This window comes from Gavialis gangeticus, unplaced genomic scaffold (assembly GCF_001723915.1).
Source record: "Gavialis gangeticus isolate Ggan-Ray unplaced genomic scaffold, GavGan_comp1, whole genome shotgun sequence".
NCBI classification, from domain to species: domain Eukaryota; kingdom Metazoa; phylum Chordata; order Crocodylia; family Gavialidae; genus Gavialis; species Gavialis gangeticus.
In genome coordinates, this window is record NW_017728996.1 from 19,472,258 (window position 1) to 19,498,074 (window position 25,817).

At 43.2% G+C, this 25,817-nt stretch overlaps 1 protein-coding gene across 2 annotated transcripts in view; it reads left to right on the forward strand.

The window, feature by feature from the left end:
• The window catches only part of CEMIP (cell migration inducing hyaluronan binding protein), a 157,809-nt gene extending 131,998 nt beyond the window's left edge, over window positions 1-25,811 (forward strand). For both annotated transcript variants that reach the window (XM_019504101.1, XM_019504102.1), the window contains 15 exons: window positions 2,418-2,487; window positions 3,343-3,471; window positions 5,495-5,580; window positions 8,309-8,440; window positions 10,390-10,425; window positions 10,531-10,686; window positions 12,256-12,436; window positions 14,086-14,301; window positions 15,353-15,564; window positions 16,031-16,216; window positions 16,925-17,129; window positions 18,536-18,622; window positions 18,883-19,040; window positions 23,055-23,155; window positions 25,327-25,811. In XM_019504101.1, coding sequence (XP_019359646.1) covers window positions 2,418-2,487; window positions 3,343-3,471; window positions 5,495-5,580; window positions 8,309-8,440; window positions 10,390-10,425; window positions 10,531-10,686; window positions 12,256-12,436; window positions 14,086-14,301; window positions 15,353-15,564; window positions 16,031-16,216; window positions 16,925-17,129; window positions 18,536-18,622; window positions 18,883-19,040; window positions 23,055-23,155; window positions 25,327-25,454 — 2,083 coding nt within the window. In that variant the 3' untranslated portion in view covers window positions 25,455-25,811. The remainder of the gene's footprint in view (window positions 1-2,417; window positions 2,488-3,342; window positions 3,472-5,494; window positions 5,581-8,308; window positions 8,441-10,389; window positions 10,426-10,530; window positions 10,687-12,255; window positions 12,437-14,085; window positions 14,302-15,352; window positions 15,565-16,030; window positions 16,217-16,924; window positions 17,130-18,535; window positions 18,623-18,882; window positions 19,041-23,054; window positions 23,156-25,326) is intronic.
• The last annotated feature ends 6 nt before the right edge of the window (window positions 25,812-25,817 follow it).

Genomic DNA, 25,817 nt, shown 5'->3' on the forward strand with positions numbered 1-25,817 from the left:
GATCCAATTCTTTAAAAAATCTTTTCCAGTCCATACAACTCAAGTTCATGGTGCTCTTTAGGGAACATCTTGGCAATGTTTGAAATAAGGGCTTTAACAAGAGTTCATTTTTCAGTTATTCTAATAGCCTGTAGGTATAGAGAGACAGACTTGAATGAAGAGTAGGAGAAACATCTCCATCATGGCTGCATTCTCCCCACAAACAAGGTGCACATCCCAGAACTAGGCTTTGAATGAACAGCTGATTGGTAATGGCAGCTAACTACCTTTTTTCAGTGTCTCATTAGCAAAACTTTTACAATAAAACTGTAGTGCCAAATTCTGCCAGCATCTACCACGTGCATAGTATTTTACTGTGTGACTGGTTCTATTGATTTGAATGGGACTTCTCAGACTTTGAGAGAGGATTTTCTCCAGTGTTCTATCATTTTAACTCAATGTTGTTGTGCACGTCCTGGATTTTTGGCCTTGAGGTGCATAAGCAAGGTACAATGGCAAAGCAGAACAAGAATTTAAAAATGTTTGCTACAAACTACTGGGGTGAATTTGATCTAGACATGGGAATGCAGGTCTTTCAGGATGGAGTATTTTTCTAAAGCTAAACTGCATTTGTAATGACCTATTAAGATTTCTGAAAAAGCAGACCACTTTTTCTTATTATGTTAGAACTTTATTACTTGGGACTTTCCAAGGTTGCAATTTAAAAAAAAAATCCCCCCATTAAAACTTGATAAAATCCAGGCCCTATTAACAATGGAAGAATCAGTTGAGCCAGGATTTCACCCTCGCTACGGATAATCCATTTTAACCAAAGATTCTTTTTGGTTTTGGTTATAGTTGAAAATACTTTCTATCATCTAACTTCATACCAATGCCTCTTCCCTTCTGTCTTCAGAACAAACTGGTGCTTTGATGCCAAGAAACATGTTTTTAGCCCATGCTTTGGCAAAGAAAGTAGATCAAATTCATGTGACGCCTTTTTTCACATCTGCATTTGTTTATAGACAACATCATGTCTCCATTCATAAAATAATGCTTAATCAGGCATTTCACTGATTTTTTTTCCACAGATGTTCTATGTCTATATCATAGTCCCAGGCCACATTTTGTGTGGCATTTGAAGGCTGATAGCTAGAAAGTTATATGCAGTTTGTATACATGAAAAACGCAGATGTCCGTCTAGTAGTCTGTGATCTGGATCTTCCATGTAGCAGAAGTCACAAGCTAATCATGAAAAATACATTGTTTTGTACCAGGACTGCCTGGTGTTAGTTGATTAGAAGTACACCACTATTATTTTAAGTAGTTCCATGATATATTATCTCATGGCAACTGACTGATCAAGGCACTAAAGCAAAAGCTAGCGTTGGCTGCCAAGGTATATACAATGGGTGGAAAAATATACAGAAAGACAGAATTTGTCAACAGTTAAAAACAATAGGCCAGCCCTTGTTGACAACATGCATCTGAATGCCTGTGTAGGTGAGTTCAAGGAACCAGCTTGGTAGACCTAATCATTTGGCACTTGTCAGAGATTACATTGACATGAGATTCTGGTCAATACAGTGTTGGTATCACTTTGGCAATCTCTTCAGTAGCTTTTTTCTAACCAGCCCCATGCTACAGTTGCATGATAAATCTCACCCTTGTGCAAAGCCAGTCTAAGGCCAATGCATGATTTAAGGTCCCTCAGAAATCCTCAAAATAGTGGTTGAGTGAGATGTAAGCATAAGGATTGTGCTGCTCTACACTTGATCAAATGTCACCTATAAATCACAAGAGGCAAATTAAACATCAGCTTTAACCATCCAGTTTTCCTCCCAGAGTTTATAAGTATGTAATTTAATGACTGCCTATATGTCACGTGCTGGACAATAGCATGATAGATTTATCTTTTCTCTTTGACATGAGTTTTCATTTGAGATTGCCTTAAGTGCACCAGGTATTTGTCATAAAAGAAATGTGTAGGGTGGCAGGAGCAAATACAGTTAATAAATCAAAGAAGCATACAGAAAAATCAGATGCCAGGGTATGCTTGGAAAAGCCCATAGAAGCACTTAATCAGATTCTGTGGCTAAACCACCCTCCAGTGAAGTTGGGGCCCTGATTGTGAAGATTTTTCTTATCATAAAATATTACTAACAACTGACGGCTTCATAGCAGACTTAGGGTTTCAAAAGAGATTCCTCATTTAAGTTCCTCAAGATGTTTAACGATAGAAGCCTTTTGTTCTGTTTGTCGATGATGATAACAGGTGTGACATGATGAGAAAAAAGGAAACCCCAGTTGTTACAGCCTTTAGGCGCAAGCTTATCTGCTGAGTTATCAGACTTGCCTGTGCTATATGACATAGAATGCTAGCTCTTCAGTTTGCTCTCCATATCATTTTCATGTTATTTTTTGTTACTGATCTGCAGTGCTGTTTCCACCTTCTGGATCGCCAACCCACACAACAACCTCATCAACTGTGCAGCTGCAGGATCTGAAGTGAGTACAAAAGTCCCTTATTTGGAGAAAATTCAGAACAATTGTATTAACCCTGCAATTTTTTTGATGCCTTTTGGAAAAAAAGTTGCTTTTCCCACACAGGCACTTTCTGAAAACCAAACTCAAGCATATATAAATGCAGCCAGTGCTACCAATAAAATGTGCCCTACATTTCTTCCTCCTTTTGTCATTTGCTGTAGTTAGAGTTTCCAGACTTGGATTACTTGAACAAAATTCCCAAATCCTACATCTCTCACACACAGCCTGGATGAATTAAAGAACCACCTCCCTGCTCTCACTGAAGTCATTGGCCAAGCTCCTATTGACTCTACTGGGGGGTAGAGGATCAGTAATTCAAGCAGTTCGTTAATAGGAGACAGGGCGCTGACATTTAAACTAGGGCTAATGCTAATTCTGCAGATATTCTCACTCCCCTCAGTAGGCTTTATTTCTCCTAAGATTTCTAAATGATAGGGCCTTCTAAATCCAGGTTTAGGCATCTAAGTAGAAATGGTCTGATTTCAAAGATGCTCATCACGTGAAGGTGTTGTTGACACCAGTGGGTTTATGTGTAATCAGGCCAGCTTACAGGAAACTGTCTCAGCAGGTATCTCAGAACTTAACTATAGCATCTTAAAAATAGTGACTGTAACCAACACTGTGGTGTGCTGTGCATGTGTGTAGAACTTTTTACTGCATCTAGTTACTCAAACGAACGTTACCTCCTGTTGTTTGTACAGCAAGCTGCAGGTTTTTATCTTGCAGTGTTTGATAAGTACCCCCCAATCCCTCCCGACTAATGTAAACCTGTAAAAAAGATAAAGTGAGGCTCAGACATTGTGCTCTCTTTTTCAGGAAACAGGATTTTGGTTTGTTTTGCACCATGTGCCCACGGGGCCCTCTGCAGGGATGTATTCCCCAGGCTACTCGGAGCACGTTCCAATGGGGAAATTCTACAACAATCGGGCACATTCCAACAACCGAGTGAGTCTGCACATCATGGAAATAATGTCCATGTCTAAAACACCATTTTCCTTCTCCAGTTTTCTGTGCCTGCAAGTTATTAATGCCTGTGATTTCTGATTTATCCCAAGTTATTACAAACCGATCTCCATCAGTTGCTCTATATACGTTGGCTCCGTATCATTAATTGGCTCCATATAAAATGGCCTGTATCCTAGAGTAATTGTGCTTACAGATTCAGCTTATGCTACCTTTACTTTAGCATACTTAGAGCATAGAAAAAGAAACCCTCTTGCGGGATCATGGGAGATGAGTAGTTCACATTTTTGTTCATTTCTACCGAGTCCATTTCTCTACTGTTGCCCTTCTAAAATGGTGCCTCTAGTTGCATCTACTGGCAGCCTGCCAAATTATACATCTCCACAGCCAATGTTGGCCATTGATCAGATAGCATCTGCAGGGGATAAAGAGTGTAATCTCAGCCTAATTACCTCCTAAATGTCTTCACTTGTTCATCCCAACATTCAGCACTCTGGCACTCAGTGAAAACCTGAGCTTGCGCCTGTTACTTAATGCCTTTAGACAACGGCACATATTCAGATGGATAGTGAGAAGGGCTGAACTGGTCATGGAAATCAAAAAGGGCTGTGCACAGGCCACAGTAGAGTGGAAAGCCCTATGTTCTGTATGTACCACTTGCAGAAGTGATTATTTTATCACGTGTACCAGTAGTGTAAACTTGGTTGGGTGGGAGGGATACCAGACCCAGGCATGGACTTAGAGGGGACGCCAGAATGATACCTCCCACCCTAGAGTCTTTGCTGCCTCTGGAGCAGCCCTGCCACCTCTCACCATAGGAGCTGAGCTGGAGAAGCCCTGCACTGCCGACAATAGGAGCCATGTGCTGGGATGCAGTATGAGTAGCCCTGTGCCACCCAGCCCTAGAAGCCAAGTTAGAGAAACCCTGTGCTGCTTGACCATAGGAGCAGGGTTTCTTTCTCCAGCTGGGGGAGCACAGGACTGCTCCAGATGTGACAAAGGAGTGCCCTCTGGCCAAAGTTTTGCCCATGACGCTAACATTTATACTTACACCTCTGATTCTCTGATTTGTATGAGTGTAGATCTGAGGAGCCCTTGTCACAGACAAGAACATCAGCCTGGAAAGCTAGACTGATATAGGAGGGGACGCCCGGAAGGCCTGGCTGCACCAGCTCAGTTCTGCCTTGTGAGGCAGCCGCTCCTCATACGCCCCCTGCCAGATCAGAACTCGTGTCACCGGACATGCGCCAGTAAACTCTCTCAGACAAGTTTACAGGCGTATACCCAGGTCCACAAGAAGGTGGCTACCTTCCTTCCATTTTAGGATGTAATGCACACGGAGCATGCTTCATTACACTGCTCCCTGGCACAGTGCTGGGGTGGTGTAGGCACGCCTGGAGTGGTTGATAACATGCTACCATCTTCAGAAGTACAGATTCAGGGGCAGCACTTCCGGGCATGTTGTCACAGCCAAACCACTTATGTGTCAGTGAGAATGGTTCTTTACTCAGCAACATCTTGATACTTGTGATACTTCCCTCAACGTTGGTTGTAACCACTGTAATGCAATAGAAAGATGCCTCATGAGTGACTAAATGTGTGCTGCTCCAAAAATGGGAGAAGTGAGGCGCCTAGAGTGGTTCTGGTGAGAGCTGGTGAATTTGAAGGGAGTAACGTTGCACTCAAGTGATTGTCAAGGTAACTTAATAGCAACAACAGCGCAAATCTGATCCTTTGCTCCCTGATGGAAATCTCAGATGCGCGCTCTAAACAGTGCATTGTCTTTCTTCAGCAATTGGTGCTGGTATATATAGGGCTTCAGCATGTTTCCTCAGTAAATCTGAAAGCTCTTTACAAAGGAGGCCAGTATCATTTTCTGTATTGGTAAAATGGAGGGTATAGAGGGAAAGGGACTTAACCAAAGTTACTTCATCTGAAAATTTGCCCCTCAGATTTAAATATAAAGGGTGTGCATTCATTACAGAGACTCTTTTTATTTCCTCAGGCTGGAATGATGATTGATAATGGGGTCAAAACCACACCAGCATCGGCTAAGGACAAAAGGCCTATCCTGACGATGATTTCTGGCAGGTAATACAGTTACTGTGGTTTAGATCAAGTTCTGTACGGTACAGACTGAGAGCTGGGCCCTGGGAGGAGCGGGGAGCTGCAGTTACTTAAGTGGGTATTGTGTCAAGTTCTTATTGAGCAAAGGGCTTCCACTTTACCGCTAACTTTTCTTCCCATTGTTTTTCAGCACAAAGTTCCCAGACCCCCTACAGGCAAGAAAGCCCTTTCTGTTCATTTCTGAATTAAGATGGAACAGATATTATGTGCACTCTGTGGTGTCTGTAATGTTCTTTATAGATCCTTATAGAGCTTATAGAAATGAGAAAATGCTGTGTGGGCAGTTAATGCCAATTGGGTAAAAATTGCTGCAAGAGTTTCCCAGGAATGGGAAATGAAGAGACATCTAGGAGAAAAAACATGCTGAGTTTTCTTATTCTTCAGGCCCTTGTTTGAAGTGGACATGCTCACATTGTCAATCTTACATTTTTTTCTAAATTTCATTTTCCATAAAGGTCCAAATCTGAAAATACAACAGCAACTGTGTGTATAAAGCAACTCCACCATTCCACTAATGTGCTTGGCTCACTGCAAGTCTTAATAAAACCCATTTAAATTTCCTTAAAAGACTAATTGCTAAAATATATCATATTAGCAGATCTCAACAGCTGCTGAGAGCAATTTGATATAAGCAAAAGGGCTTTGTGCAGCCCAAAGGAAAGGTTGCTTGCACATAGCTCTGTCTGGATCTGAGTTCAGACTCCCAACCCAGGGAGAGACAAGTGACTCAAACTTTCTCACTTTTCCTTCCAAATAGGCCAGTAACCTGCAGGTATACTCCTCCATGGCTGGGTTTCTTTACAAATCCTGTGTGGAGGACAGATACCCATTGAAGATAATTTGCTCAGTGGGAATAGGCTGTATATTTTTTTCACTTTCTCCTTGCCACTGTGCATGAATTGCATTGTTGGGTCTGAGGCTTCAGAAGCTCTACGTTTTCATCTGTGACACCATCACCCACCTAAGCATGAACAAGCACAATAGTTGCCTTTTTTTTTTTTTACAAGACAGCCTAAGATGATTGCTCCATAAACTTGAATATTTTAACACTTTAGTAAAACCTCAGAATTCAACTGAGAGTTTGAGGCTGCCTTTTCTTATATTAGAGCACATACCTTGGAAAATGTGTTCCTGTTTCAGGCGCAATAGCTGATGATAAAAGGTTTATGCAATTCATGCTTTCGTATATAAGGGTAGAAATGATCTCTAAAATCATAACACTTCATGGTGCAACATTGTGGAATTCAGTGGGACAGAAGCTGAGCTGAACTCATAAATATAGAGCAACGATCCTCAACCAGGGTGACTCAGCACCCTGAGATGTCTCAAAATCCTTTGAAGGGTGCTGCAGGATGCTACACCACGTTAGCACTGTTAAGCATGCAAGTATGAGTCACAAATTAACCCCAGAAATTTCAAATAGGAATCCATAGTATTAAAACCATTCTGACTTGTTGCACTCTGAGTTCTTTGCCACAGAAGAATTGCTTTATTCTTTTTCTGTAGTCCAAAAATGAATGAACACTAAGAGCTTGCATTTTCTGAGCAGTGCCTTGAGTCTATCGCGAGGGCCCTTAAGTCTAAAAAGGTTGAGAACCACCGCTTTACTATGAGCTTTTACTTTTCTTTCAGTAGAAGCAGTATAAATCCAAGCTCAATCCAACCTCTAGCACTATGGTAATAGAAGCAGCCAAAACAACATTCGTTTACTGGAACCTTATGATCCACGTGCTCAATTTTAGACTGATATGATGGTTTATTAAGCAAAACAAAATGCTATAGACTTTCTGTTAGTGATTTGACAGCACAGCCTGATTAAATATTTCTGAACCAGGAATTTTAATCTCAGGGCCATCCACTGTTGGCATCAAACTGGATATTAATCGGTCAGGGATTTGAAGCCGCATTATATCTGACAGAAGACGCTCTGTCAGTAATGAAAAGGAGAGCTGCCCCCGGAGGAGCAGGCATACATGACAACCGAACTGAATGCCATTGTAGCAGGTCTCGTTCTGAGGCTGGCAGCAGGGTGGAGGCTGGCACACAACAGCTGTGGAGCCGCTTTTCTGCAGCTTCCATTGGTCTCACTTGTTGCCCTGTCTCACCAAACCAATGTTTCATCCTGCCTGAGAACTTCAAAGCTAATAAATCTGCTTCAAAGCAGATCTGTGGCCTGGCTGATGTGTAGTAGGGTGAGCAAAGAAGATGCCTCCATCTTGCCAAAGTTATTTCATTTTTCAGTGCCATCTTTACTTTTCCCCAGAAAGCCCAGTGAGCCTGTAAAGCTCAGGGCCCCGGCCGATCCAGAGCTGAACATGGTTCTAAGAAACAAATTAAGCATTTATGTGGATAACAGGACTATCCTGAAATGCAGTTAGAAGTTAAAAAATGTACCCAGGAGTTTTGGAAGGGATATGAACTGTTACACTTGAGGGCCTGAGTCACCATCTAAATAATGAAAGGATCAGAAGAAACGTTTTCCTGAAGCAGGTTCTCTCGCAACTGCAGCGTTTCTTGTGCCTTCCTGGCTGGCAGTACCAGCTGCTGTCAAGGACAGGCTATTAGATTAGATGACCCAGGCCTGAACAGAAATAATGCCAACAAACACTGAACATGTAGGTACAGCAGCAGCTGTTCATTGGGCAAGAATGACTTCCATTGCCAACAGTTTCTTCTTTTCTCGTGGTTCCAGGTATAGCCCGCACAAAGATGCCGACCCTTTGAAGCCGAGAGAGCCTGCCATAATTAAACACTTTATTGCCTACAAGAACCAGGATCACGGGGCCTGGCTGAGGGGTGGAGATGTGTGGCTGGATAACTGCCAGTAAGTTTTGCGTTGTTTCAGCCCAAGGAGCTCAAATTGGAATTTATGTCAAGCATAACTGTGGTTCAGACTATTTATATTGCTTTGCACCTTTCGTATGGTCAAGATTAAAATAAAAACGAAACATTAAGAAAGCACAAGCATTATTTTATGTAAACAAAACTGGTTTTGTCTAAAGTGAAGAGTCCGTCTGATTGTTTTGCCTGTGATCCTGTACAGAGTTTCCAAGCAGCAGCAAAAAGTGACTCAAATAAACAATTCTCCATGAAAAATGAAAGAGCTTGGAAAAAAAATGACCTAAGCTTGGGGTCATAGTTCAGTTTTATGTGGTTTACTGTTATGCTGAATAAGCCAGTACCCAAGATGCTATGCATCACAGGAGGGAGAGAGAGAGGAATTGGGCAAAGGCACATTGTAGGCTCTTTGAAAGTGGCTTCCTGTGCTGCTGAGAACAAACCCTTTTTACACTTGGGAACACATGATCTTCTACAATTTCTGCTGCTGATCCAGACTCTTGATATCAATGTCAATTAAAGGGGGGAAAAAAGTAAAAGGCTAGTTTACACGGCACATTGCAGCACCCTAGTATGAATGTCAGTAATTTCTTTATATAGTATCCAGTTGCCTTACCTTAAAATGACCCAGGCCTTTTAAAGTGACCATTAGCTCTAAACTGGCCTTAGTGACCTGGTTAGATTAGCAAGAGAGTGAGTCGGAATTGACAGCAATGTAATAGCCGGGCTTCTTCTTGTTTGTTCTGCATCTGAACTTATGAACCAGAAATGTCTAGCATTCCAAAGGCAATGAATTCTGCCTTTTCGGATCAGCTGCGTGTGTTTTAGAAGCTTGCATTGCTGAGTGCAATACCAAGGTTTCTTAAAGAGTTCATATGTGTCTCCCTGTTACCAGTTTCCAGCAGGGTCCTTTGGAGAGAATCTGAATGGGGGATGTAGGCATCAAGATGGGATTGTTTTTATAGCTGCAGTCATTTTCATTTCTGCTGCTACAATAAGACCTATGTATTATATTACTAAAACAGATCTTGATGTGCCATGCACATTTCTGGGGCTGCAGCAATAATAAATAAAAGCCATATAGCCTGTAATGTGCTGCCACCTAGGGACAGAATCAAGATGAGATGATGTTTGTTCTGCTTTACACTGATTGTGTAAGAGAGAGAACGAGTGTGAAGTTCTAGCAACATGTTATAAAAATGATAATCGTGTCAGCACACAATAGACGTGAGCTCAAGCTATAAAATTAAAACTGGATTCTGACTTCCTCACAGTTTAGTAGGGGCTCAGGGGAATGTTTGAATCTGGAGTCATGGTTTAGCCCATTATAAAACCAGAGCCATTTGCAAAATTAAGATCCGGATCCAAACCTGGGTGATATTGTGATCCAAGTTTTCTTATTCAGGTCCATCCCCTATTTCTGTCCAATTTCTGATAAAATAGAATTCAAAACCGTCTCCTTATGCAACATTTGTCCCTTTATAAATTGCTCCATGGAAAGCCAATGTGAATAATAAACAGAGATGTGCCTAGGGCTGAGAATTATGAAATAACAGAAACTAGTCTGAGACAGAGACAAACATGCTGTCTTTGCATAACTGTGAAAGGATTGTGGCATACAGCTGAAAAAAGACAGATAAGTCTCAGATAAGTCCCTTCCCCTGCAGTGTCAGGATATCGTTCTGGTGCACACTGGACGGTGGCTTCACTTGATCTCTACACTCCAAGTCATGCGATAAAACTAGAATGTGAATGAGATTGCCAAGTCTACATTTCTGCACCACCTCCCTGTTAAAAGAAAGCAATCTCCCTCATGCTAGTTAATCCAAGTCCTCCTTGTTTTTACTACAAATCCCTGCTGGTTTGGATATCCCGCGCCTAAGCCTTTCACAACCTGGTGAAAAGCCTTATCTCCCCATTCTTCTCTTCTTGCAGGTTTGCGGACAATGGCATTGGCCTGACCTTGGCTAGGTAAGTGCCATTCATTTCCCGCTGGTTATCTTATTATTTGGACTAAAGAGTCCACAGTGGTTTGGCATAAGCAGCCCCAGTAATGTATGGCCTTGTCTCCCCTAGCGGTGGAACATTTCCGCACGACGATGGCTCAAAGCAAGAAATAAAGAATAGTCTCTTTGTCGGTGAAAGTGAAAACCTGGGAACAGAGACCATGGACAATGAAATCTGGGGACCTGGTGGCCTGGATCACAGAGGGAGGACCCTCCCTATAGGCCAGTAAGTTCCCTCCAGCACAAGCAAACAGTTCCTGTCCCTTTGTTGGCTTAGACTCCAGACGGTTATATTTTTTCATTGCTCTTCAACGTAGTTTAAACAGATGGAGTTTTACACAAAGCATTTTGGGCCATGTCTCTCATTTCCAAAGTCCTCTTTATGCAGCTGCCGTCATATGCTGCCAAGACAATGTGGATACCCCCCTTTGTGAACTGGGCTGGGAAAGACTCCTGAAGAAGCAGGAGAGTTTACTAGCAGGGGAAGCTTTGTGCAGGGGTGAGAAATGCCTGGACAATGTGGTGATCTCTACTCAAGTCAAGTATACCCCATGTAGAACATCCCACTGAGCCCCTGCCCTGGGTTTTGTCAAGTAGGGGTGTGATGATAGCACTCCTCAGGGTACCTGCCACCACTGCAGTTGTACAGTCATGATTTTTGTGCTCTCATTACACTGCAGGTGAAGCTGGCATGTGGCATCTTCCTTGGTTTAAGTGCTACAAGTTGATTTTGCAAATACATCATGTTGTTCTTAAAAAAGCAGTAGTTATCCTAAGAGCAGCCTGTAAAGAAAGAACCTAAATATCATATCTTCCTACATGCCCCTCCTCACTCTGCTTGTCAGTGGAAGCACAGGAGGTCCATCCTTCCGACACTATTGAAAGGATGTTCAGTCAGTAATCAGCCCTACTGCCCTTTAGATAAAATTGTCTTCAGCCCATTGTCTTCAGTGGGAACTCAGTACAAACTTCCAGTGACAGGAAGTACTCACATGAGTGGCAAGGTTATCTGTAGAAAGACTCCTGTGAGAAAGGGACCAAACTCATTTCATTTTGAGTGAGTCCTAATACTTCTTATGTGAGCCTGTTAAAGGGACAGGCCATCACATTTGCTTAAAACAGAATGTGAGAAAAATACCTGTCTCTCTTAGCTGACATTTAAATGATCTCATTATTCACATGGTCTGGAGTTATCATCCAAGTTTGACTTTTACATTGGCAGGGGCAGTAGCTAACGCTGGCAGCCTGCCACACCACTTGCGGTTCAGTCAGTTGGGGAAAGGTGGACATTTTTGGTCGGTGAAGCCCTGTCCCCATCCCTCCCTCAACTGATGTGTGCCAGCTAACTTCAAACTGTATCCTACAGGCTGCATCATTTTTGCTTCTTTAAAGCTGATTTTTTTTGGAGGCTTCCTCCTGCTTATAACTAGCTTCCAGGGGAAAATGTCTTGGGATCGTAGCACTGATGTCATTCAGACCCATTATGGGTTACCCTGCTATGTTTCTTGTTTGAGATTCCAGTGAAGATATTTTCTATTTAGGTCAAGGCCTCGGCATCACTGAAAGTTCCTCCCTTCTAGTGGTCCAGACCAGATAACTATGGTCCATTCAGATGTGAGAAAATTTGAGCAGAATTCATAAGGAGAAAAGGATTTCCCAGACCCCCCCCCCCCCACCTTAGTGTCAGCCGGCTGAGTGTCCAAACCATGCAGGGTACTCATGGCTTCTGCCAACCAATTGTGACCAAATTGCTTTCTCTTTCTTCCTCTTCCCGTCCTCCCCAACCACGTTGTAGGGATTTCCCCATTCGTGGGATTCAGTTCTACGACGGGCCAATCAGCGTTGAGAACTGCACCTTCCGCAAGTTTGCTGCACTGGAGGGCCGTCACACGAGTGCCCTGGCCTTCCGCCTCAACAATGCCTGGCAGAGCTGCCCCAACAACAATGTCACAAACATTATCTTTGAAGATGTCCCGGTACGTTATTCCTTTGATCAGACTCTGCCACTGGGTTTGGAGGATAAGATGGACTAGGTGAAAAAGATGACTCGGGTCACGGCCCTTGAGAAAACTAATGTCATAACTGGAAGTTTAGTGTCCTAGCGGAGATGACCCCTGGGGGTTTAGCAAATTACACGTAAGTGACAGATGAGAAAACTGGCTTGGATGAAGTAACAAATGGACAAGCATGGCAAAGCAGAGCTGAACGTACTTGCAAAAATGTTTAGCTTATTCATAAATATTATTTCCCTATTCCTGCATCTCTCTATTCCTGTAGGCCTGTTTTCCCACACGCTTCTCAGGATTAATGCCACTGAAATTAACAGAGCTGAGGTTGGTGTGAAATGTTGGTGTAAAAGGGGAAAATTAAGCCCTCTTGTTTTCAGCTATTCTTGTAGAAGTACTGGCCCAACCAGAAGCTGGAAATATTAATAAGGAACATCTCTTTGAGATTTCCAGCCAAGATGGGCAGTCAAGAAAAATTTATCATGCCTAATGGTGGCTCCCTTATGCAAGCTTCCTGCTCCTCTGGCCCCCCAAGCAGGCTGCACCTTAAACTGGAAGCAGAATAGCTCTTTATATGAGGCTAATTAGCACTGCTGAGTGGCAATGCCAATTAGTCTGTCCCATGCTGATTAGCTTCCCTGCCAAAAAAGCTGAGAAAAACAAGCCCTCCCCTGAGTACCCCAAGCCCACTTTCTTTGGATTTCAAAAATGATTTTGATAGCCTCAATTTTTACCAAATACCATGGGAAACAGTGCTTAAAAATCTGTGCCAAGCATCTAGATGGAAGATCAAAACTCCCTAGAAGTGTCAGACAGATCCATATTGCATCAGGCTGGCTTAGGACATTTTATTTATTTAACTTGGATACAAAACACTGGTCACAATTCACATGAGCAGCTGTATCTCAGGGGAGGCAACTGATTTGCTTCCAGTGTAAGCACAACCTTCTGTAGTGCATACACTTTTTTAAAATAAGGGGATGAGATGAGAGAACTTGATCGGATAAGGCAACTTCCACCCTGAATCTTCCTCTGGTTCTTAAAATAAATCACCTTCTCCTCCCCAACTGCTAGGGCCAGGAGAGTAGGATGCTGGAAAGACCTGGGCAGGTGGAAAAACAGAGCTTCTGAGTGCATGACCCAGCTCTGCTTATCCTCCAGCACCCAGCCATGTACAGACAAAAGAAGGGCCATTCCAGTATCCTAGAATAAGTATCACTGAATTTCCTGCTAGTTGACATGACTTTGCCAAAGGTAGCCACTGATTTTTTGGGTTCTTCCAGTTTCACATATCCACAGCCTGATTCCTACAGGAGCTGCCACTGGGCACCAGGCACTCCCACTGGCTTTCTGCAGAACCTTTGAAAACAAGTTATAAAGTGTCTCAAGATGGACACACAGAATGTATGGCCTTTTCTGAAACTATTAGATTCAATTATATTGCATCACTTGTAAACAGGCCAGCAAACCCTAAAGGCGCTCCTTGTTCAAATTATTGTGTTGCAGTGCTGGATAAAATCAGAAAATAGTTGCATTGAGCTGTTCTAACAGCCAGAGCTGCCCTTCACCTAAAACGCTAAGTATACTGGTATGTAAATATGTATCTCTCTTCTGTTTAGATTACCTCAAGAGTGTTCTTTGGAGAACCCGGTCCTTGGTTCAATAAACTGAATATGGATGGTGACAAAACATCAGTTTTTCACGATGTAGATGGATCTGTGTCACAGTACCCTGGTTCATACCTGATAAAGGAAGATAACTGGTTAATCAAACACCCAGACTGTATTGATGTACCAGACTGGAGGGGTTCAATCTGCAGTGGACACTATGCCCAGGTACATTACAATGCTGTCTTTGCTTTTGAGCATGGGGTTGAGAAGAGATGAATATTCTGATATTTAAAATCTCTTGGTATTAGGAACTTGAACTCATGAGCAGTGAAGTTTCAGAATTTCATGCACTTTTTAGGATGCTATAGCATTTAACAGGGCATCTGCTTGTGTACTCTTGCACACAGAAAGGAGTTGCCCATAAATACTGTGGTCCATTTTGGGGTGCTCTTTACAATCTTTAATCCCAAATATTCAACAACGAAGATAACACTTTTCACTTCTGCAGCATCTCCCATCTCAAGATCTCCAAGCACTTCCTGAGCATTACTGTATTAAGCTGCACAAACTGACTGTGAGGCAGGGAAGGGTTACTTTCCTCCTTTCTGTGGAGGAAAGTGTCTCACAGAGAGTTTCCCGTAGTCTCATAGGAAATCTGCTCTGGATTCAAAATTACAATCCAGATCTCCTGACTTCCCGTCCTGCGATTTAACCACAAAAAAACATTTTTCCTGCCACGAAGACTCTCCCTCATGCCTCTGCTTACAGCCAGCCCTTCACTTTCTTTTTTGTAAGGTGATTTTTTTTTTAGCTTTGTCTTGGGTGTTGCCAGTGTATTTTTAAAATAATATCCTCAAAGCCATCTTGTAACTACTGCTGTGGTTTTCCTACCTTTTACAGTCTAAGGTAGAAGCCACTTACTTAGCCCCTATTTATCTAAAAGTCAGATCTCTGGTGGTGACGCTTATTCCTGGGTGGAGGGTCAGCACAAGGTCTGTGACACTACAATTCTGTTGAATGTTCTTTGGGTGTCTTTGTTAGTGCTTTGTGTGCTTGCAGGTCATGAGAAGATAAATGTATTTTTCAAGCACAGCTAAAAATAAACTGCAAGACATTGAATATACAGATGTAGATATACAGCCAGATTCCCAGCTGAGGTGCATCAGTGCAACTCTGCTGAAATCAAAGAAACTATGTTGATTTACCCCACTGAGTATCTGTCTCTGAAATATTTGACTATCTCATTGAACCGTTTGTGGCTGTTCTCCTGATCTAGATATACATCCAGGCCTACAAGCCAGCCAACTTGCAAATGAAAATCATAAAGAATGACTGCCCTGATCGTCCTCTTTCCTTGGAGGGGGCTTTAAGCAAAAGCACTCATTACCAGCAGTACCAGCCAGTTATAACCCTGAGGAAAGGTTACACCGTGCACTGGGACAAGGCAGCCCCCGAGGAACTGACAATATGGCTCATCAACTTCAACAAGTGAGTGATCCCTCGAACTCTTAACCCATGAGACCAGAATTCCAAAATGCTAATGTAGCTGAGCATTTTTAAAGAATGAGGTTATTGCCATAGTCATGAGCTGACTTAATTATCCAGCCCACTCTGAGCTGCACCATCTTTTCACTCTTCATCTCAAATTCGTACGTCCCCCAAGATATGTACCGAAAGGTAAAAAAAGGTCTAGCACCAAACTCATCCCTGGTGAATACAAGCCAATGGCATTACATCAGGAATAGGCCTGGCCTGAATTACTTAGCTAACTGATTGATGTTATCTGCAAGTTAAATCTAAATGAGATTGTGTTGGTTCATCTACTACATTTTTAACCAGCCACGAAAGAATTAGGTTACATCTCAGATTGAACTATTTAACTTGGTTTATGGCATGCCCAGGAAAGTCATAGTCATATGTCAATGTGGTATAATGCGGGTCTTTCCTATTTTAGGAACGACTGGATTCAAGTAGGGTTTTGCTACCCTAAAAAAACAACGTTTTCCATCCTCTCAGACATCCACAATCGTCTCTTGAAACAAACATACAAAACAGGCACCTTCTACAGGACCCTGCAGATGGACAAACTGGAATACAGATACCCTACCAAGGGATACTACTACTGGGATGAGGACACTGGGTAAGGAGACAGCTGTTGTCCATCTAGACTGATAGATGAGAAAAACATCTGAAGCAGAAATTGTTTTGGCGCACACCATGCAAGTACAAACTGGAAGCTCAAAAAAAACAGATTCCTCATGAGCAGCATTTCATATCCCTATGACTCATGGGGCTGCCACTCGTTCACAAGCTCCCAGGCCCTGCCACTTGCTGCCTGTGCCAAAAGAATGCAAATTAAGTTAAAAGCAGAAGAAAGAGGCACGCCCAACTCAGAAAATGAAGTTATTCTGCACCAGTGTAAAGCCCTTCTCTTTTTGCAAATGAGACCTAAAACCCTTAAGCAGTAAGTCTCTCAGAGCATCAAGACAGTAATGCAGAGGGACCTAACACATTTAAACACTACATGTATTTTCTTGGAGATGTAGGACTCTTTCTTTTCCTTAAAAAATTAAGGTTGTGTTAAAAGATGATTGATAGATTGATTCACAAATCTACCAAAAAATAGCAAGTAGGTTTATGCATCTACATATATGTGCATATATTTATGTATACCCCAATGTGTGATTTAGCATAAATATCCTACTAGTTCGCCCTGGGATATTCTACTAGTTCGCCCTAGATTACATGTGTTGCTGAAAGGCATTAAGTATTACTGTACTACCTCCTTTACTTGTTAATGTTGGCATGTAACACCCAGCAATTGTGTGTTGATGCTTTCCTTTTACAGGTTGCTGTTTCTGAAACTGAAAGCGCAGAATGAGAAGGACAAGTTTGCCTTTTGCTCTGTCAAAGGCTGTGAAAGAATAAGGATCAAAGCAGTTATCCCCAAGAATGCTGGAATCAGTGACTGTACAGCTATGGCCTATCCCAAATACATTGAGACACCAATAGTAGATGTGCCAATGCCTAAGAAGTTACCCAACACTGGGCTGGTAAGTGCCCGGTTTGCTTTTCTCGATGTTCTGTTCCTTTGTCAAGTTGTGGTTTTAGCATGCATCCTCCCAGGTAGGCCTGGGACCAGCTGTACAAGATCAGTTTTATCCATTGTCTTCTGAAATACCCCAGCAATGCAAAAAGAGCTTGAATAGGCTCTTGCAAGTAGAGAAAACAGATGCCTAAAAAACTTAGACAGCTGAAGCTGTAGCAGTTACTGTATTTACTCTCTGCTTCCCCCCAAATTTTTCCCCTTGCAGTCCTTTCCCCCTTGCCTTACTATCAGACCCTGCTCTCCCTGAGCACATAGAAGTGAGAAGAAAATTTGAAAACTATAACCTTGAAATCAAACAAAGCTGTACAAATGCATATATTACCCATGCACTTATGTTATCCAGAATTGATGCATGTCAACCTTTTTTTTAAAAATTGCTGCAAGTTTTAGCACAGGAACTCCATAAACACACTTCTGAGCATCACTGTACTACATACAAGTAGCACAAACTATGCATGATACTGGGTCACAGCTAAAGGCTTGTGATTTACCATATAGTTCATTGGGCTGGGCCCCACCAGTCAACAGCATTTCAAGCTATGGTGGCCCCACCACTCAGCACTGCTCAGTGTGTGTGTGCGCGCGCACGCGCACGCACTCCACATACCCCCAGAAAGGATCCAGGCGCTAATTAGCCCCCAGTCATGACTGGAACTGGGTGTTCTTGTCATGAGTCCTGTGATTCTCCAAAAATGTATATGCAGATGAGGTGCAGGGCAAGATGGTTCAGCTTCATCTCATGGAGTGTGGGGCCACACTAATCATATGCAACAGGCTGAGAGGAGGGGTTGACAAAGCGATTCTCAGTGAGCTGTTTGGGGCCCTTTTTGGTAACACTTGCCGGCATTAGAAGCTGGTGAAGAAACAGGAATAATTGGAAACAGTAAAGAAAGGCACACCTCGCCTGTGGCAGCTACTTCTGCCCATTACATACACAAGGCCAGGGAGGAGAGTGTGTAGCTTCATGCCTCCTTTGCATACCAAGCCTTGTGCTTAACCCCATGTCTTCTAAGACATGCCCATTTTTGGTCCCAGTCATCCTTGTTGCCTTTCTCACTTGGAGTAGGCCCGCAGAGGTTAGGCCTCAGGCAGTGACATATTGCTGTGCACAATGAGTTGCCTTTACTTTTTCTTTATGGGAAACCAGCAAACATTAATGTGGATAGGCTGAATACAGAAATTACGATTTTGCCCAGATCTCATTATCAATGTAATTTGGCAATACACAACATATTAGGTATCTGATTTGCTGATGAAATTGGTCTAGTTTGAAAAGCTTTCTGATAATGAAGCATTTGGGAATGTACAAAGCCTCTAAACACTTTATTCTTCTCTTTTGTGTGTGAGCAGATGTATAAAGACCATTTCCTAGAGGTGAAAATAGAAACCTACACAACAAGATACTTCCACCTGACAGATGACTTCGCATATATCGAGGTAGGGGGTTTCTCTCATCCAGTCTTGCTAGCCTTTTAAACAAAGGAGGCAAATTTCACTCCTTTTTTACCTAGAACAAATGTAGGAAGCTACCACTAAAGTTTGGCACGTTGTAGGTTCAAGTCCACCCAAGCAAAGAGATGAGGAGTATTGTTCCTTGAAGCAAAACAATGCTGTTATGAAATGTCTTAGAGTGAATTGTTATGACTTTGGATTTCTTTGATTTGCCAAGTATTTCCTTTTATTTTTCTTTTCTGCAGGCTGATGGCAAGAAGATTTTCCTCACTGAGGATGGAATCCAAGTAGTTGTGATTGAAGGGCAAAATGGAAAAGTTGTCAACCAAAAAAGTTTCAAAAACGCTATTCTCCAGGGAATCCCAGCACAGATAGACCAGTATGTCACCAACATCAAAGACAAGTGAGTAAATAATCCAGTGCTCAAGAAAAAAGTAACACATAGACACACTCATCAGACATTAATCTTTTTCCCAGCCCTGGTCACCAAACACGAACCAGAGTTGCACAACATTTCATGCCATAGTTCAGTATCCACTGGCTCCAGCCAAATCCAAAAGCTGAATTCCAAAGTAGCTCTAAAGCATGGACTATAAATCCTTAAATGACCTGTCAGGACTTTATCATTGCATAAGCTACAGATGCTCATACCCTCTGTTTTTTATTGTCTGCATATTCTCTTGGTTATCTGCAGATTCCATTAATACAGTACATGAGCAGTCCATGCACATGTTGAGTGCCCAGACACATGGGCTGCATATTATTATTGCTGTAAACATGGTAGCCAGAGATCCAGAGTCATGCAGCTAGTACAGTGAGTACCAAACATGTTCCAAGCACCAGTATGCTGGAGGGTAGCAATCTATGCAGGTTGAATACTAATAAAATGCATAATAAATGATACTTCTTTTATTGAGAGCTGAGGGCTCCAGTCCTTTTTATTGGTGAGACTATATTAAATGCACTTCCTTGTTTAAAGGAGTGGCTACAATGTCTTGCTATGAGGTGAAAATTTAAATTCTACTCTGGACTCGTATCAAAAGTTGCTCCAGCTATAAGTGGATACCTGGTAGTTCAATCTGGAAAGCCAAAGGTAGTCAGATCTGATGCTGGCCACATCTCTTCCTTGTGTGCTGATTAAGAAACTGGTGTGCCTAAACCACACTAGCCCAGTGGGCAATAAGGCTCAGGTGGTCCTTCCTTCTTGTTCAGTGTGTGTGTGTGTGTGTTCTCATATGCAGTCTGGTAACCAGAGCCATACTCCAGTTGGTGTGGGTGGTGCAGCTCCAGAGGGTGCCACACCACAAGGGGCACAGTCAAGCCAGAAAACAGTAAAGACATATTCATTAATATGTTCATTAGCTCTTATTTTCATCAGTGCTAGTTAGCCAGGAGCATTGCTGTGCTAACATGGCTATGCTATTTCTTTTTTAGAAGCTGGAATACACTGAGCTAGCTCACTTATCTCTGCACAGTGCTGCCTTGCTTGGGGGGACATACCCACAGGACAGTGGTGGAGCACCAGGCCATGTGGAAGAGCACAATTTCTAGCCCAGCATCCTGCTGTGGGGCATGCCCTCCTAAGGGGGTATCCCAGTGAACTATGCCCTGCAGGGGGAACACCAGTGGGGTGCTCACCCAGTGAAAAAAATCTCCTAGCATGAATGTTGGTAACTAATATTTATTCAGTGCAGAGAGCATTCCAGGCAGGTGGAGCACAAGGGAAAGCAGCCTGTTCTCTGCCTCCACTCCTGTTTGTACAGCATTCCCAAATACTCTGTACTGCAAACCATTGGCGATTTGTAGGGGGTGCACGTGCACACCCTGAGCTTAGCATCGCACTGCCTGCAAAAAGGTGCTGCTGACTCTGCCAGCAGCGTCTGCAGGTGGCGCTTGCCTTCCTCCCCCCCTCCAGCCATTGCCAGCACTGCACCCACCTGCAGGAGCTCACCACTTGCCAGCGCCACACTCCCACTGCTGACAGCACTGGCGCTGCCTGTGGGAGCTCACCGTGTCCACCGCCCAGCCTCTGGGACCATACGGTGTTCATGCTGCAAACTGTGCCAACAGTCAAAGACCTTATGTTACCCTTGCTAAGGCACCTCCCTGAAACACAAACTTGTCTGTTTTCCTGCTTGATTACCCAGTGACCTGGTTTCAATAGGAAGATGCTCTCACTCTTGCCTGGCTCTGTGGAACAGCAGGATTCAAATCCCTTCAGAGGGAGATAAACCTAGGTTTCCCCTCTGGCAGGCCAGTAGGGAGTACTCCTGCTCTGAGCCACCTGCCTCACTGAGCCCAACCACCTTCCAGGCTCTGAGTGCCTCTCTGGGGGCACCTCATGTCTGACTGACCTCCTTCCTGGAGCACACCCACAAGCCTAGAGGTAACACTGCCACCACCCAAGGTCTGGACTGATTTTGACCCTTTACCCCCTGGGAAACACAGGCCTAGTAGTCCTTGAGGGGTACTTAACCCACTGCAAGAACTTGGGGTGCTTTCTGCAGTCTGAAGCCCAAAGTGGTCTCTCTTAGTCAGTTGAACCAAGGGGACCCCAAGGCATAATCTAGACCCTTTTCCAATAAGTGTCCCACGCTAGGTACAGAGGAGAACTTTATTGGTTACAAGGAGTAGGTTTGGAGTGGGGTACAGGGTAGAGCATTATCAGAGAAAACCCTTAGAGCAAACAGTGGCATGGTAACCTTTGATCACGTATCTGAGTTACTGCAAACTATATATCTAGTTAGATTTCAAGTAGCTTACCCACAAGTATCATCCAGAGGCAGGTGGAGATTCCCTCTGGGGGCAAGCAGTTCATTGATCATGAGTTTCAAGACAGAGAATGAGTTTCAGATGGCCCAGCTTCTCTCAGAGTCCTCATCATGGCTGCTGCTCCTCCTCCTGGGCAATCTTTAACTTTTATAGACCTTATGACCTCATTTACCTGATCCAATGAAGGCCAGCAGTTGTTGGCTGCCAGCCAACCAATTTGAAAGGCATCATTGGATGCTGGGTAGACTGACAGGGTCTCTAGCCCCCCCCCCCCAGTCCTAATGTTATTGCTTAGAACAATAGGGAGTTTAAGCCCCCACCCAGGTGTGAGGCCAGTCACCTAGACAGAGGGAGCAGGTTCCCCCCTCCCTCAGGAATGTATCCAGCTCAGGTTCCAACTCAGGGTTACTTGAAGCAGCTGGGGACAGGGTGCCTGCCCTCTGCAGTGACCATGACAACCAAATTGTCAGAAAGGTAATAAGCCTGATAGCAGAGTTTGGGAAGAGACTGAGATGGCGTTGTGCCGCACCCCAGGAGCTCTCCTGTCCTGGGTAGGTGAGAGAGCTGATGGCAGGCAAATACAGCAAGCACTGCTAGTTGTGGCTGTTTACAGTTTGGGGGATTTCTGTGCATCTGTGGTAGCGCTAGTTCACAACAGATGGACTTAGGCATCTCTAGTGCAACACCAAATCACTTCCAAGCATGTGCAGGAGAAATACACTTAGCTACATAGGGCAGAACTGTAGCTGTGTAATGTGTTTGGCCATGTATATGCAACACAGGCCATTACATGAGGCAAAATATGATACTGTGGGGTGATGTAGACACCTAATAACCTTATACAAGTGTAATGCATCTTGGCAGGGAATTATGTCTCCTCTGCTAGCTTCTTAACTACCCTGCATGTCCATGACAGTTAAGTATTTTTTTTTAGCAATTCAAAGCTCACAGCCCCTAATCCAGCAGTACATTTACAATGGGAGACTATTGAAAAGGGCCGGACCTGTAGCTAGAGCAGTTAAATACCTACCTACCATTTATCTAGGACAGCCAAATGTCAGAAAAATGATGTCTTTTGTTATTAGTCTCTTTGAGCTATAGCTTTTCAGTTTTTCCCCCAGGGCTGACAAACTTATTAGTTCACTGCAGGAGTTCGCTGCAGGCCAAGTATCCTATTTTAAAATGAATTCAGTTTGTGATGAGTTTTCCCCACAAGACACCAAAAATAGCTCACATTGGGTGCAAACTATTTTTAAGGCTCCCTGGCAGCAAAGGTTTTGAAAAAAATAAAAGTTTCTAGCCAAGTGAAAAGAAATGTGATTTAGAAGCAACAATGGGCATGTCTCACACGGTCATTAATCTGCTTTTGCTAATGCACATTAAATTTAGTACCTCCAGTGTGAAGGTGCCTGTGCACAAGCTGGGAGGCTCCTCCAACACACTGTAATTGCTGGAAAGCAAATTCGGAAAGCATGACTGGGAAAGCAAATACATGACTAAGTCACTGAACATCAGACGAAAACAGCAAAAACATGAACCGCTGCTCATGGACTCACACAGATGACTGCCACCAATGTTTTAAGCATGCTTGCAAAGGATGTTTGATCACTTTTCATTTGTTTAAAAATGTCATTGCTTTCTTTAGTTCTATAGTGCTGATGACCTCAAAGGGAAGATACCTTTCCAAAGGACCATGGATTAAAGTACTGGAAAAGCTTGGAGCTGAGAGAGGTTTAAAGTTAAAAGGTAACAGATTTCAAAACTGTAAAACAAAAACAGAAACTTTGCTTTACAGACTCTCCCGCTAAAACTGACCTTGCTTCTAACTGGACTCATTTGCTGGTGAGAGGGAAGCTTAGCTTCCTCTTTTGGGATGGGTTGGAAAAGCTGCCCAAATCCGTAGAGACATCCAGCCCTGGACAGAGAAGGCATATAGACTGAGAAATAACCACTTTTTTACAAAGTCTTGGGATTGGACAGATACTTATTTGCAAAAGTGTATTTACAGCAGTTTGAAGAAGGTCGTTTATACTGTTCAGACAGGGGGGAAAAGTGCCTAGGGTAGTTGTCCTTACATATGCTGGAAAGTGAAAATACTCAGAATCCCCGGGGTGTTTTCTAAATTATTGGACCATGTGGACCTCTAAACCAGTAACAGTGACCGTCAGGTACAGCACGAGTTAACAGCCATATTAAACTTCCAAAGCCTCTTTGCTTTGCTCATGTACACTTATTCCCTTCATATCAGCTAACAAATTTCATATCCGCCCAGCAATAATTTGCATCTCCAGTGCTACAATTAACACAGAATTGTCCTGAGATCCCTCCTAAAAGGCTACACTTTTGATAGTATTTGTCAAAGCAAGCTGTTGCTTATGAAAGCTTATGCGTCTCTGAATTAGCTGTTGTCTACGTTAGCAAGGGTTTGCTTTGAGATAAAGGAAGCAGTAAGGGATAAAAGTAAAGCTGCCAACCAGTACCACAAGATGATTAGAAAAGCGTAGAGTATGTGTAGCTACAGAGGCAGAGTTAAATAAGTCTGACATTTTGGACCTCATAGTAAGGCTCCTGTTTATTGTGAGCCAGATTTAGGATGGATTTGGGCTAAAACAAGTTATTATGAATAGGTTTTTGTTTTATAAAGGATTTTGAGATTAAGATTTGGGCTTCCCTCTGAATCGCTACTAAAGCTGAACATTTTTAAGTTTTTCATGAGAGAAGTGTTCTGAAAAAATGATGTTTTGAGGTTGGCTAATATATTTAGATTTCAAGTTTTAACTTAAAAATATCTGTATAAAATAAAATAAAATATCTCAACATGAAAAGACATTTCAAAATGAAGAACTGAAACACTCCACTGCAAAAAACCGAAAGGTCAAAAGAGGACATTTCAGCCATGACTAAACTCCCCTCTCTGCTATTCATGCTCTCCTCACCCTCTTGGGTTTTCTTCTCAAACACAAGTTGGGCAAACTCAGCATGATCTCACGAAGGGGGCTGATTTTGGCAGAAATGCATATTCCATGAAATATTCGGTTCTTTTGAAATTTCTCTTACCGGCTTGGGTTGGGTTGGGGTGGGGGGAAAGCACAGATTATCTCTTTCTGTGTGTTTGTACAATGGTAGTAGGGACTTTTGGATATAACCACAATATCACTAACAACAACAGTTTTTACTTTGTTACTCAGTAATTTTGGGTGGCTCCTGGAGCTCTTAACCCCTGGTTACTTTTAAGCACTCGTTATGCAGCTCAGAGTTACACCACTCCAGGGCAGGGTTATCCCTGATCCGACACTACCTAACACTACCCAGCTCCAGTTCCATTAAGATGTGGGCACTCCCCACAGATGTGCCACCCAAGCTGAAGTCCTCCAGTAGCCCAGGATCTCTCATACTTCTACCTGTAGAGCAGGTATAGAAGCTGGCCCTGACTCACCAGCTCTACAGACGCAATTCACAGCTCCTAATCCTGCCCCTGCTCACCAGGCCTCTAATGACAAGTCACAGCTGTGCAGGTGGGGGCAGCCAGAGAAGGTTTCTAGACTAAGGGTGTGACTAGCACTAACACCGATCAACATGTGCGCAGCCCACAGCGTAAGGTGTAACAAGGCCCTTTGTGGTTTAAATGGCATGGCATGAAATTTTGTCTCCCCTTGTTTCCCTCTGTAAGGTTATATTCTGCAATGTCTCAAATGAGCTACTATTGCAAATACTTACTCTACGCAGTATGAGTATAAGGTTTTAATAAAGCTTCAGGACAAGAGAACTCCTTTACCACTTGTAGACCCCCCCTTTCATACATCGTTCGTCGCTTCATACAAGTGTGGGGCATGGGGGTGTGCGTGCATACACATAAGCAAGTGTCTTCCCAGCTTGCAGTCACACCATACCTCTCACTTATTGCTCTCGGTTTGCAGATAAAATGGCGTTCATTGGATTCAAAGGCAGCTTTCGGCCAATCTGGGTGAAACTCGTCACTGAGGAGAATGCAGCCAAAATCTTTCAAGCTGTGCCAGTCCCTGTGGTGAAGAAAATGAAGTTATGAAGACACCACGCTTTGCCTTCTGACTCCTAGCACTGCCCCTTTAGAACAGGACTACTGACTCTGCCTCCGACAGACACACTGCCACCACTCTCCAGGGACGATGTATTTTTTTTTTATTGCTGTACTTAGAGAAATGTTATTGTAAGTGGTGGAGTGGTCACATGTGACAAAGAGCATTCCTTGTGCTGGATATTGTGTGTGATCATAAGCAGCCTGACCTGATAATCTGCTCCCTGAGAGCAGGTTCACCTTTATTTTTCTAAGCTCAGTATCTGGGACAAGATAAGTTCGTCTGTTGTTTTCACAGGTGTTGCGTTTTAGTGGTCTCCTCCGACTCCACACACTCCAACTACGTTCTGGCTG